This window comes from Phyllostomus hastatus, unplaced genomic scaffold, assembly GCF_019186645.2.
Source record: "Phyllostomus hastatus isolate PE091 unplaced genomic scaffold, TTU_PhHast_1.1 phas_scaffold_28, whole genome shotgun sequence".
Taxonomy (NCBI): Eukaryota; Metazoa; Chordata; class Mammalia; order Chiroptera; family Phyllostomidae; genus Phyllostomus; species Phyllostomus hastatus.
In genome coordinates this window covers 23305666-23320174 of record NW_025334022.1, presented here as the reverse complement: position 1 = coordinate 23320174, position 14509 = coordinate 23305666, and the positions used below count along the sequence as shown (strand labels likewise).

The 14509-nt window shown below is 44.2% G+C and overlaps 1 protein-coding gene across 6 annotated transcripts in view; it reads left to right on the top strand.

Moving 5' to 3' along the window:
- SEPTIN6 (septin 6) overlaps positions 1-11041 on the top strand; it is a 69139-nt gene extending 58098 nt beyond the window's left edge. For 3 of the 6 annotated variants that reach the window (XM_045817497.1, XM_045817498.1, XM_045817493.1), the window contains 2 exons: positions 152-342; positions 7911-9822. In XM_045817497.1, coding sequence (XP_045673453.1) covers positions 152-342; positions 7911-7935 — 216 coding nt within the window. In that variant the 3' untranslated portion in view covers positions 7936-9822. Of the gene's footprint in view, positions 1-151; positions 343-2546; positions 2592-6668; positions 7375-7910; positions 9823-10022 lie in introns of those variants that run through there. The other 3 variants (XM_045817496.1, XM_045817495.1, XM_045817494.1) reach the window with 3 other exon arrangements.
- The last annotated feature ends 3468 nt before the right edge of the window (positions 11042-14509 follow it).

Here is a 14509-nt window from a genome sequence, read left to right as displayed (position 1 = left end):
ACTTTTGGTGCCATCATAGCTGTCTCTGGCAGAAGTGTCTCTTGAAGTCCCAGGGTCCTACAGAGTTGTAAGTCCCCAGTCACCCTGGGCTTGGCTCAGCTGGGAGCTGCTCACGGGGGACACCCCCAACCTCCCTGTGCTTTCTTGCCAGCTGCATGAGAAGTTTGACCGTCTGAAGAAACTACACCAGGACGAGAAGAAGAAGCTGGAGGATAAGAAGAAATCCCTGGATGATGAAGTGAATGCTTTCAAACAGAGAAAGACGGCAGCCGAGCTGCTCCAGTCCCAGGGCTCCCAGGCTGGAGGCTCACAGACTCTGAAAAGGGACAAAGAGAAGAAAAAGTAAGTGGGAGGCTGCTGTGGAGTGGTGGCTTCTTTCTCCTCTTGCTCATCCCCTCAGGGTGGGACCTGGAGGCTGAGGAGGCCTCGAGGATGGTGAATAGAGGTGAGCTGTGGACTTCAACCAGTTTGGGTACCTATAACTGGTGTCAGTGTCCCCGCAGGACCTTCAGATTCCCTGAATTAGGGGGACCAAGAGTAAGTCATAGAGGCCCAGGCCCGCTGTTTGGCCTACTTAGGAAAGTCCTGCAAAGTCAGGTAGGAAGAGACGGAGGGAAAGGAGAGGAAAAGCAAAAGGACTGTGAGAGAGTAGAAAGAAGGGAGGAAACAAATGAGCACTGTAAAGGTATAAGAAAGAGATGAACAAAAAGGGGCAGATAGAGGGTAGTGGGAGAGAGTCTTCACAGAAACCTTTGGGTGCTCTCTCCCTGAGAGGCTGGAGCCGATTGGGCTTACAGGTCTTCTTTCTCGTCCTATGCCTGCGGTGTTGGCCTCTCTGTGCCTGTGGGCCCACCCTCTCTCTGCCCCAGCTCTCACGAGCTGCAGCCAGCAGTTTAACTGCTGCTCTTGAAGGCTGCAGCCCAGTTCCAGTTTCTCACCCCTTTGCTGTCCATCCTCTTGACTGTTTAGTTGTTCCTGGCCTGGGGTACTGAGAACTTGGTGGGGATCCCTCAGATGCTGGTATACTCTGGGTGCTCCATCCCCAACCTGGGAAATGATTTTACAATCTGTCTCTCTCCCCTGGTGTTTGGTGAGGTAAGATAGCATGGGCTCCTGATTACCAGGGGGGCCAATTATCCTCACCCACCTCATTCCACATCCCAGAACCAGAGAAGAGAAAAGCCTATCTAATGGGACCTATACAACAGCAGGAAAAGACCCACTGGTCCCTTACGCTCTGTAGTTGTGCAGTGTGACTCGGGAAGCCCTCAGATGGAGTGTTAGGCAATGTCCTTAGTACAGGGGCTTAGGGATCTGAAAGATGTCCATGGTCATCGCCCTCCATTCTTAGCCACTTGTTCCTGGCTCAATTATTGGATATTTGGCAAAAGAAAGAAACATCTTCCTTTCCTCTGTGCCTGGCTTATCACTTAGGAAGAAAATAGTGACTTTTGTACAGTATTAAAATATTTTATATTTGAAGGCACTCAGTTTTGCAATCTGACTATTCTTTATTCAAAAGTATAATTTGAACATTTTCACCAGTTAGTCTAGACATTTGTGTTACTGAACCATAATGATATATGTAGAATTCACTGATTAATTAACTCTTTTTGGTATTATTTGATGGATAAAGTTCAACGAGCCAGGAAAAACGCCTCTTTGGGGACACTGTATATTAACTGATCTATCATGGCGTGTTAGTTGTGCCAGCAGTCATGGATTCCTATTTTTAAGATCAGAAAAGTCTAAATTTGTCTTCCAGCTGTAACCTGCTGCCTTCATAGCCCTGTGGCATTGATTAAGTCAATCCCTGGGGTAGTTTCACAGACTGCTTGCGGGAATTAGAAGATTCATTTGTTCGGATCCCACTGACAGACACTAAACTATAAATATTCTCTATTCCGCTATTAATGGAAGTTTCTCCCAGACCAGGTTTTCCCCCAGTTGCCTCAAATTACTTCATGCCCTCCCATCCCCCCCCCCACCCCTGCCAACCCCAGGCAGAAGACTCTCCCTACAGTCTCCAGGAATGTTTGGGGCTGGTGATGGTACCCTTTTCCAATTCTGAGTGGGTGAAAACCTTGCTAGCATGTGGCACCTCATGTTAGGAATAAGGACCTGACAGAACAGGCTGTCCTCTTTCATACTTGTATAAGTGGCCCCAGACCTGGGCTTCTTATATAATTCCTTAGACAGTTAACTAATTTCTGAAATACCCATTGTGAGACCTGTGTCACTGTGGTCCCAGAGTGATGATGGCGGTGGTGGGATATAAGGGTACACATGGTGATAGTGGCATTTCTGACTGAGAGATGGTGGTTGGATATAATAGACTCACGTACTTAAAATTTCCTTTGGCTGCCTTTAGAGGTTAAGAAAGAGTGCCTGTGTTTCAGGGATCCTAACCAGCCCACCCTCCCCACCTCCGCTCCTACTCCTTCTAACCTCCTTTGACCTCTAACTCTTCATTGTTTGTGTGAACTCATAATATTTGATTTCTCCTCAAGTTCATGCCATCTTCATCAGCTCTTACTGTTTTACAGTTAACTCTGCTGTTTGCTGCATGCTGCATGAGACCCAGGGTCCTGGTAAGCTTTATTAACTCTCAGTAGAACTGGCGGTGGTGCCTAGAACACCTCTCCCCAAATCCCACCCCTTCTCAACACACGTATCTAATCATAAAACAAGCTGCGTCATTATCCTAACTGGTTTCCTCTTGTGACTTAGAATATTAAGAAATAGTCTGGTGTGGTCTCAAGTGTACATGTGGAATGTTTCCTTACCGGATTAAAAGTGGGATATTTTTAGACTTCTACTGAGAGAACAGCTGGGTAGCAAAGGTGGATCAATATTTGAGGTTCAGGTTTCATCATTTCTTTCTTAAAGAGCCCTAAGCATTACTTTCAAAATTAACCAGACTGCGATGAGGAGGGAAATTGATGGGTTTAGCAGCCCTGCTTTGCAGTTGTCAGGGTGGCATTGCCCCCCAGGTTTGGCAATGTTCTGAGCAAACAGAAACTTGCTTCTCTGTTTCCCTCTGGGGGAAATTTCTTATCCAAAAGGTTCAAGTTCTCCAATTTTTTTGACTTTGTACCCCCCAAAAACTATAGTGAAAGTGGAAGAAACTAAGAGCTCTCAGATATTATAGAGTTCCTTACATTTAATTCTACAAGTACCAGTTTCATGAACACCTACCTTTGGTGAGATGGGTTCCTTAGTGCTATGTGTTGTATCTACAGAAGGGAATAAAGTAGCTCCTGGCATCACGTCATTTATAGGTTGACTATAGCAATGATGAAGCACCTGTTCTATGAGACTCAGGTAGTAGATAGTGAGGGAACATAAATACATTTAATTTCACACAATTAAGCTTATTACTATTGTTTAAACTTTACCAGAGGCACTTTCAAACAGGAACACAAGAAGAGAGGACAGCAGAGCGCAGTCCAGGCACCCTCAACCCAGCCCCCAAACAGCTATGAACATGGGGCTGATCCTGTTTCATCTACTACCCCAAACCTGCTGGATTATTATAAAGCAAAACTTACATTATTTCATCTGTAAATACATTAGCATACATTTTAAGAGGTAATGAATGACCCTTTAAAACAAACAGCCCTGGCTGGTGTGGCTCAGTAGGTTGAGCCCCGGCTGTGAACCTAAAGGTCACTGGTTTGATTCCCAGTCAGGGCACATGCCTGGGTCTCGGGCCAGGTCCCCAGTTGGGGGCTTGCGAGAGGCAACCGATCCATGTTTCTCTCTCATATAGATGTGTCTCTACCTCTCTCTCTCCATCCCTTCCTCTCTAAAAGTAAATAAATAAAATAAAAAAAAACATAGCCACAATGCCACCTACAAAATTAACAATTTATTAACATAAAATTCCCAGTGTTCAGAATACTCCACTTGTCTCATAAATGCCTTCACATTTGGTTTGTTTGGACTGGGGAATATAAAATATTAAGGGCTTCTCCCTACTCACCGATGCAGCTTATGATTTAAATGGAGAGCCCGCTGTTCATCACCAAACTGAGAGCTGCAGCTATTGCACTGGGGACTTTAGACAGCTGGCAAAATATCCTATTTTCAAACAAGTCCCAGAGAGGAAATCCGTAGAGGCATCTGAAACATAAGGCCCATGAAATTGGGCCAAAGGAAACAACCCTAAAAGAACAATGGAATGATTTATTGTCTAGCCTGATGGCAAGCCTTTAGAGCCCCTGTTAGTTGACTGGAATTGAGCAGCAGATTTCCATTCAGGAAGACAATCACTTCCTAGACTGTCGTCTGTGGTGGGCCCGGTATATTGCAGCATGTCTGACACCTGTAGAAGCTCAGTTCACGTGTGTCCTCTTTGTTCCCCCATTTTAATGAAGAGAGTAGAAAAGGTGTATTCTGGTAAGTTAGATCTCAGTTACTGAGGCTGAATTAATATGGTTTGACACAATTTGGTTTACATTTCCCTGAGTAAATCATTGTTAGTGGCCATTACTGAAATGAATTCTGGCAAAACTATAATTAAAGCCTCACTTTATAAGTGAGAGGCAATTAGCAAACAGCAGGAACAGCCAACCTCAACCCAAGTAGGTTGAGTTTTTTCCTGGCAGGCTTCTCCCCAGAAGACCACAAAAGCAGTTCCAAACCAAACAGGGGAGAGAGATGCCTTGGCTCTGTAGGACCCAAAAGCAGCAAAGGCAGCCTGTTTCCTCCCCAAAGCCCTCATTCCTGGGGCAGATCACAAAGGCCACCTCTCAGTAAGGAGAGTGAGGCTTACTGTTCCTTACTGGTTTGGAAATTGCTTGAGATACTACTTGTGGTTGTCTGAAACTGTGAGACAAATAATTCTTCTGTGACCTGTACACAGTTGTAGATACTACTATATCTCTGTGGTTACTGGCCCTCGATTCTTGGAGGCTGCGCGGTATATGCAACAGTGTGCATGTGTCAAAATATGTCAGCCTTCCTGTGAAGCCCAGAACATAGGCTTTTGCAGTGTTGTTTAGGTTTCCCTTCCTCTGGCAAGTAGACAAAAAATTAAATGAGAAATGAGCATTCATATAACATCCTAATACTTTTCAAAGTGTTTTTTTCATATGGTGTCTTGCTTTAGCCTTACAACAATCCTGTGAATTGTTGGAGGAGGAATTTAAGAGACTCAACCATGGAGGAGGAATTTAAGAGATTCAACCAAGGATCACACAGTGAGTTAGTGGCAGAACTGGAACAAGAATGTAGAACTCCTATTCTTTTAAAAAAAAAAAGATGTTATTTATTTATTTATTTTTATTCTTATTTATTTTTTTTAGATTTTGTTTATTTATTTTTAGAGAGGGGAAGGGAGGGAGAAAGAGAGAGAAACATCAATGTGTGGTTGCCTCTCATGTGTCCCCCACTGGGGACGTGGCCCGCAACCCAGGCATGTGCCCTGACTGGGAATCAAACCTGCGATGCTTTGGTTCGCAGCCCTAACTCAATCCACTGAGCTACGCCAGCCAGGGCAATTTTATTTATTTTTAGAGAGAGGGGAAGGGATGGAGAAAGAAAGGGAGAGAAACATCGATGTGTGATAGATCGCTTGCCTCTTGCATGCCCTCAACTGGGGACTTGGCCCAGTGCCCTGACTGGGAATCGAACTGGCAGCCCTTTGGTTCGCAGGCCAGCGCTGAATCCACTGAGTCACACCAGGCAGGGCAGAATTTGTCTTCTTGGTATAAATTGCCATTCACGTGTGTGTAGGTATATGGATGTATTCACTCTGAGGAAGTAACTATACAAACATACATATGCATATGCTTTTAACTGTCCTTCCCAAATATCTAATAGTCTTTATTTAATGAGATAAATGTATTCTTCAGGTAAAAAATAGGGGCTTAGATCCACAGCCAAGGCATTCTCAGGGATACTGTGGTATAATTAAATGGCCAAGGGATTCAGGCTCTGATTCTGGTTGTCTTTTTCTTTGTGAGTGGGCAAGACAGTTGATTTCCCTGTGTTTCTCAGTCTCCTCATATATGATGTGGGGATGGATACTACTTGCCCTGTTTATGTCACAAAGATGAAGTTTAACTGAAGGAAAGGTCAAAGTGCCAGGTGAACACAAACCAGTAATAGATTTCCCTAGTTCAGGTTTTCAGGCAACTAGTGTGAAACAGACACTTCCCAAACAGCTATTGCCCCAGGGTGCTACTTAGCTGATTAGGACTGCTCTTGCCCCAGAGTACCTATTTAGCTGACAGGGACTGTTCCAAAGGCTACCTGAGGTGAAATCTGAACTTTGTGTGCTTTCCCTGTGGGATAAGGCAGTTAGTAGCTGAGAGTCTGGTGCTCTGTCCAGTGGCCGGAGACCACCTGGAGATTTCCTGAAGATATTCCTGCGCAAGGTGCCTGCCTGGTGGGGGGCCATTAGTCAGGACCTAGTACTTAAGAAGAGAGAACGTATTCTTGAGACTGTTGATAATTATTTTGCTAGCTAATACCACTACTGCTGCCACAAGCAAGAAAGCATGTTCCCAGGAGCTAATGCAATATAGGACCTTAAGATCATCTAACATAGCTATATATTCTAATTTATCCATTAGTCGTTATGAGAAACAGTTTTCTTCTAACTTGTTTTTTCGTACATTAATCCATCCATTCATTAACCCAACTTCTCTTTTTATTTTCAGTTTGCGCTTCCGGTAGACGCCCTTTTCCTGCACAACAGACCTGGGCCTCCCTTTCTTTAATTACCCCTTAACCTGAGTCGGGGTGCACAACCAGTGCCCCTCACTCTCTTCCTGCCAAAGTTCATAGAAGCCGGAGAGTCTGAGGATGGTGTCTGGCCTCTGGTCAGGAAGCGAGCAGCCATGTGGCTTAGAGATGCATCATGCATCCCACTTCCCCTCACAGTGCTTCCCGCCAGCCACTCCCCATCTCCACCTTTGCCAGACTGTACCATGTTCAGGGCTCCCATCTGCTACTTTCTACCACGAGTTTCCTTGTTCATGCTCTGATGGCTGCTTGCTTCCCTGAGGTATTTGCCTCCACTGTTGCTGGGTAAGCACCAGTCAACAAGGCTTTCCACCTTAGTGCCTAGTCACTGGGCTTCCCTGGGTACCTGCTGCCTCCCAGCAGAGCCACAGCTACTTCTCATAGGGCTCCAGAAGGCGATCCTTTGGCACCTTTTCCTTTAGGCCCTCCGCCCAGCCCTTTCCGGTTTTGATTCACTCAAAATAACTGTTCTCAAGCTGTGTATAAAATCCAGAATAAGTTTATCTACAGCAAGCCCCTCCCAGAAAACATGACTGCTGAAGAAAATAGCATAAATTCCCTCTATAATTCTGGGTACCCCACAGATGCAGAAGGAGAAATAAACCTGAATGTTATTACCAGTCTAGTGTCTTGAATGATAGGTTTAAGGAATTCTGCGGTGTCTCAGCATCTCCTCTGTAATCTCCTTAAGGACTCCACACCATCCCCCAAAGGCAGGGTCAGTAGCGGGTATAATAACCCCATGGCACAAACTGCCACAGCGAGCAGTCAAAGAATCAGGGTTTTCAGTTTTGCTTTGATGAGCCTTCCAGTCTATTTATTTGGGCAATGTGATGATGAGTTTTAATCTGTATTTTGCATACAGACTGGCTTCTCCCAATAAGAAAAGGTGAGATTATCAACTGGAGAGGAGGAGTGTTATTCCTCGGGAGGTCCCTAACTTTGTCTCCAGTCTACGGATTTGGTTTATAAATATTCCAGTCCTAATTTTGATCAAGGGGGCTATCCGATAATGGCTTTGGGAAATCCTTGGAAGTAGAGAGCCCTCCATTGTCAGGCACAGTGACCTTTGGTGTTTGGCCAGTGAGAGTGAGAGCTGAAGGTGAGCTGGCAATAATCTGTGGCTAACATGCCCTTTCTCTGCCCTTCCTTTGCAGTAATCCATGGCTGTGTACTGAATAGTATCCCCCGCTACAGCTGGACTGGACTCCATTTAGCCTTTTAAACCAAGGTTCTTATTCTAACTGACAGCTTTCCTGCAGGGTGCCAGGAAGCTGGGTCCCTGCTCCTGCCATGTACTTCCACTTCAACGCACCCCCTTCTTTTGAGTTCTGCTTCCCAGTCTCACTGGCACTGACCATGAACAACAACTTTTGAATTTTTGAAGGGGTTTTTTTTTTTTTGGTTAATTTCTTTCAAAACACCGTCTATCAAGGCTATGCCAAATATTCAGGCTTTTTGAAGTGTTGCAAATGGGAAGAGTTTCTCTCTTTAGTAATAGATAATAATCATAGGAAGTGAAAGGTAGAGAAAATGAACATCAAACACATGCACACTCTTGATCTTTTCTTGTTGGTAAAGCAAGAGTGCAGTTATGATACGTTATTGTTTGGTGAGTCGCTGTCTTGTCAGTGGCCACAGGCAAGTATGAAGGGCCTGCTGTCAAAGCTTAAGCTAACTTCTTGAAAAACCCAAGTCTCAGTGGAACATTTTAGCAGACCCCTATGCCTTGCAGGGTTTTTTTTGTTTGTTTGTTTTAAAAGACGAATTTAGACACTCCTCCAGTAGCTCAGAGAAATGCTAAATTAGGGCTGTCCAGCCTTCTGGGGAAGGGCATCTTGTTTGAAGCTTTGATGTTTCCAGGTCCAGTTTCACAGCTGCTTCCCCCAAAACCCAAACTCAAAACAACCAATTGGTCTTCTTCCTCCAGGGTAATTATTTGCATCACAAACAGGCCCCCCTCATTTACATTTGTTTACGGATTAAGTACTTGAGGCTTGAGGAGCTCTGAAAACTTCAAAATTTTTAGAGCCACTCAGCCTTTGAGAGACCTTTAGAGACTAGGCAGGAATTTTGTATTAAGGAAGAAATTTGGGTTCGCAAGACAGAGATGATCCACTTTTTTTCGTAAAAGAAAATCGAAGCCCAGAGAAATGAAGGGACTTGCCAGAGGTTCCAGGGCTGTTTTGTGGCAGAAGCCAAGCCAAACTCAGTGTCTCCTGACTCCCCATCCACCTCATTAAGGGATTCAGTCTGTTCATTCCTGTGTGTTCCTGGAGACAAGGTCTTCTGATGCTCAGAGAACCTGAAGAGTTAGTATTAGAGGCCTCTTACATTTTTTCCCATAGAAAAATATCCAAGGATGAGTGGGTAGGGGCCGGCAAAGCAGAAGACTTCAGACCAGCTCCTGAACTGAGTGCTTCTGCTGACAGTAGAGGTCACCAACAACCGTGAGCTAGTCAGCTTTCCTAGAAGTCTGGAATGGGGCCCAGGCACACTTTTGTTTAACAAGTGCCCTAGATGATCCTTATAATCAAGAAAGTTTGGAAAACGAAAATCTAACCTGTGAGTGAGCACAAGGCCTTTAGGAAGTTGATCCACACTATGGAAAAGAATTAAAATTGTTATTTTATTGAGCAGTTTTCTTTCTTTTGTATTTTATTACATCTATTATTGGGGTGACATTGGTTAGTGGTAGTTTTCTCGCTGTAGAGAGAAAGATTCCCCCCCTTTGGTGAAAAGGCTTTCTAATGAGTACAGTTGTTGCTATTTTTTTTTAAATACCCTAACTACTCTGTTTACTTCTGGTGAAACAAAACCAGTCATTAGAAATGGTCTGTGCTTTTATTTTTTCAGACTGGAATGGAACAGCTTTCCTGAAAAATCCTCACGTGTACTCACACACACACACACACACACACACGCACCTAGTTTCTCTTAAGCCAAGAAGTTTGCTTTTCCTAGCTGCAGTGCAGACCACTTTTGTTTTTGTTTCTTCTTTTAATCATCTGGCATTCCCATGTAGCTGTTAATATGTGCTTGTTTTTAATTAAAACAAGAAGCTTCAAACCCGGTGTGTGGTGTTCTTAAAACCTTCTCAGCCCATTTCCCAGTGGTGATGGTCCATCAGTGACCCCATTTCTAACCTGTCTTCTGCAAATATAATCTGTTCTACCTCACACTGCCCCCTCCCATCGCCCTGTCTTACTTTGAATGTTCTTTTTCTTTGGCTAATTCTGTGTTTTCTTTCTCTCTCTCTCCCTCTCCAGCTTTTTTTAATCTTGTCTTCAGCAGCTGCATTAAATCTAAAGGAGAAGACTGCCATTATAGAAGAGTTAGGGTTCCGCATTGTTTCAAGCCAGAAACCAATCAATTCCCTCTTCCCCGAAACTGTGCGCGCACGCGTGCACACACACACACACATACACACACTACACACTCAGCAAGTGTTCATATGTCCCTGTGTCCAGGCAAGAAGCTCTCTCCTGACTTACATGGTATTTTAAACGGAAGTGTCTTGTCCTAACCTAACAAGGCAGGAAAAGAACCATCAGAGCTGGAGAATGGACCAAGTGTAACCTCAGAGACAACTACAGGACAACTCACCCAAGTGTAAGTGACTGGGGCAGGAGACCTCAGCTGTGGGTGTGGAAGTGCTGTTCTCAAGTTTCCAGTTGAGTTTTTGTTTTTAAACACGAGTTCTCCGGTTCAGTGGGTTGACTGTCTACAGCCACTACTAAACATTTCTGAATATGGAAGGGAAAGTCAAGTAACATCTGTATCTTCTTCAGCATTCACAGACCTCCTGCTGACCCCCAGCAAGGGCAAAAATGGATCCACTAACACTCAGTGAGGAAAGGAAAGATGGGAGGGGGGGGTTAAGTTTAGTGAGAGGAAAATAAATCCATTCAACCTTTTGAAGCCAGTTGGGGTTTTGAGAGAGGTTTCTGCTCAACCTGGGATCTGGCTGGAGAGCTTTCCTGTTGAAAATCTGCCTTGAATTCATTGGTTTAACTTGCATCAAAATACCATGTGAGTGTGCTCATTTCCGTATATCCCTATAGCCATCGCCATCCCACTGTCCGGTGTCTCTTGAGAGAGCCTCTTTGCATGTTTTCCAGAATCTGTGTTGTTTTTCCTTTCTTTCTTTTTGTTCAAAGGTGTGACCACTCACTGCCCCTCAGGGGCTTCCATTCACCAGGAGAAACATCCCAAAACCAGCACTGTTTAGCTTGATACCTTTCTAATGTCCATGTCAATTTTCAATAAAATTCAAAGAAATGCTCAATGGTTGTGTGATCTGATCTTAAACCATTAGGTGATGTGACCCATCACGGTTTGCTTTAGGAGCGGGTGGCTGCCTTCCAAGTGGATGATTTGAGGGGCTCGGGGAGGCACCAGTAGCTGGTATGCAACCTGCTTAGGTGGGCTGCCCTGTCCCCTCCTTCCTCCATCTGAGCTTGAAATTCTCATGGATGGGGCGAGAGATGGAGGTGGACAGGAAGTCCTCTACTTTTCCTTCATTAGCATGGATCTGACCGATCTGTTGAGCTCATCATCTAGGATAATAGGTGGAAGAAGTGGAGTGTCAGATCCTACAAACCAAGATTCTCCTCCCATTTAATCCTGTGATGTAAGCATCCTGGAAATTCATGACTATGACTGTTCTTTATGACTCAAAAGGCATTCTTTTAAAAAAGGTTTTATTTATTTACTGTTAGGGGAAGGGAGGGAGAAAAACATCGAGGGGACCTGGCCAGCAACCCAGGCTGATCTTTTGGTTTGCAGGCGGGTGCTCAATCTACTGGGCCACACCAACTGAGGTCAAAAGGCATTCTAAAGGTAGCAAGTATTTTGTGTCCTAAGTCTGCCAGGGAGGGAAGCTCCTGTCCTTGCCTCCCATCCTGAATGAAAGAGGGAGAGTGGTCAGTTTTTATAAGTTTGCTTGGGGTCGAGGTAGAGTCCCCCCCCCCACTTGGCTTCATTTTCCAAATGGCCAGATGCTGGAGATAGGGTAGTGGTCCTATCCTCATGGTACCCAGGCCTGAAGGAAAGGACACTGTCCTGCATCTGTATAGCTCAAACACTAGGGGGCAGCCGAATGAAAGCCTGTGACACCACTGAGTAGCGGTAGGCGAGGTGTGGAAAAATACAGATTCTGGAGCCTGACAGCCTTGCTAGCCATGTGCGTTGTGGTCAAATTGTGTTACAAACTTCCGTGTAAAAGGGGAATATCAATAACCCTTGCATGGTGATTGTGAAGGCTATACAAGCTCATGTAAATTAAAAGACCTGGGTGTTCCATAAATGGTACTCTTTATTAAGGATGGAGTTTCCTCTTTACCAGAAGTTTCTTAGGTTCCTCCAATCCACCATTTCTAAACCTTAGCACTACTGACATTTGAGGACAGATGATTCTTTGTGGCAGAGACCTGGCTATTGTAGCATGTTTAACAACATCCCTACCCACTACATGTCAGTAACACTCCATCCCACCTCCACTTGTGACAACCAAAAATGTCTCTTGACAATGCCACGTGTCTCCTAGAGGGCAAAATAGCTCCATATTGAGAATAGTTGCTCTAGGTCAGGGGTCAGGGGTCAGGTAACTTTTTCTGTAAAGGGCCAGCAGAGTAATACTTTAGGCTTTGCAAGCCATCTGGTTTCTGCAACTATTCAACTGTTAACTAAAGCACAAAAGCAATAATACATAACATGGATGGAACAGGATGAGCGTGGTTGGGCACCAATAAAACTTCATTTACAGACACTGATATTTTACACTCACACTCGAATTTCATTTTCACATGTCCTGAATTATTATTATTTTGATTCTTTTCAATCATTAAACAATGTAAAAGCCATTCTCAGCATGAGGGTCATGCAAATACTTGTGGTGGGGCCAGAGTTGGTCTGCAGGCCATAGTTTGCTTACCCCACCTCTAATGCATTTTGGTGCTTGTTGATGCATAATCAGTCTAAAGCCATTAGAAGCTGCTGGCTGGTCAAAAGAAATCAGAAATGAAGATAACATGACTGAAGTTTTAATGCAAGTTGTGGTGGGTGGGGAGTGGCTTTGATTAACCAAAATTTGCACACGGCTTTGGTAGAGCATACATGGGAGGCATGGGCCTACTGTATTGATGAGGTCCTGCTCCTGGGGCTCTGAGCAGGTGAGAATGCCAACTACTAGGGAAAGGACTGGGCCTCTGATATCCTCAGAAAGGCCAAACAACCAAGGCTCCTATCTGAAATGCCCCCACGTCAGGAGGTTCATCCCTTAATGAGAGGACAGCTTTCTTGCAAGGCCATCCTTTTAAAGTGTGAGTACCCCTTCAAGGAGTTGTGCATTTGAACAGTAGTACCTCACAGGGGTTTTGCCACCTACACTTACCTTCCGTTGCTGTCCATCCAAGTCCTCCATTATCACTTAGCTTGTTTGGCTTGAGCTTTAGAAAGTCGCTACTCTGGGACCAATACCTATATAAGAATACATATGTATATATCTGTTATGTAGAGGATTAGGGACATACTCCTCATCTTGGTTTTGGGCTTAATCAGATTATGATGTCTTCATCAATGGTAAGGGTATGTTGAATGGGTTTGGTCCAGTGCCCTATGCTCTGGGGATATTTTGCATGAGACCTAATTAGACACTGTTTTTGAGGAACTTAGAGACTGGCCCCAGCTTAACTACTCAACCTTATTTTCCAATATTTACTAATACCCACTCTCCCTTCCAGTACTCTAAGTCTCTGCACAGGCCTCTCCCTGAGTTGCCCAAGTGATTTGTTGACTTTGTCAGAAATATCCTCTACTGATTTAAACCCTGCCTTTGAGGCTCAGGCCCTACTTTCTCCTTGAAGCCTTTCTTGATCCTATCCACCTACTCTGATCTTCATTTTTGAACTTCCTGTTTGAACTTTTATAATCTGCTTCCTGTTTGAGCCTCAATAGATGTTAAGCTTCCTTGGGGTAGGAACATCATTTATAGCACTCCTGAGGTTCCAGTACAGTGCTGGACACACGATAAAAAGTAATTAAGATGTAGCTAGATTGAGATTCTTCACTAATGTAGGGAATTACTGCACTTCACTAGCACTTAGTTTTGAAATTAAGTTACAAGAATAGTTCAAAGTATACCCACATACTCTTGGCCCAGATTCACCAATTGATAGCATTTCACCCCATTTGCTTTATCATTTGTTCCCTATATTTTTTTCTGACCCATTTGAAGGTAATTTACATGTATCATAGCCCTTTACCCCTCATATTCCAGTGGGTATTTCTTAAAAACAAGGATATACTCTTATATAACCACAGACAGTTATATTAACTTCAGTAAATTTAACATTGTTACACTATTTTTTTAAAGGTTCTACTTATTTATTTTTCCAAGTTTTCCTCCTTTGGCCACTCACTGAGTCCCCCATAGGAAAGGGCAGGGAGGGAAGCCCAGAGCTGTGTGTGTGTGTGTGTGGGTGGTGTAGTGCAAAGACAGTAGTGGGAGCCTGTTTCAGAACAGAGAAACATGACGGAGGGGAGGATTAATGACTACAAGAAGTTTCTGGGTTGTTTTAGGATCTTGATGATTGCCTTTATCATTGTTCCCTCCTATACCTATCATCAACCACTTTTCAGATAATCTACTTCTGTTTAGGGGTTGCAATTCCTGCTCACTAACAAAATCATCTGTGACTTGTGAGAAGGGACTGGGCTGAGATAGGTTGGCAGAAAGATTTTTTGATCAGGAGGT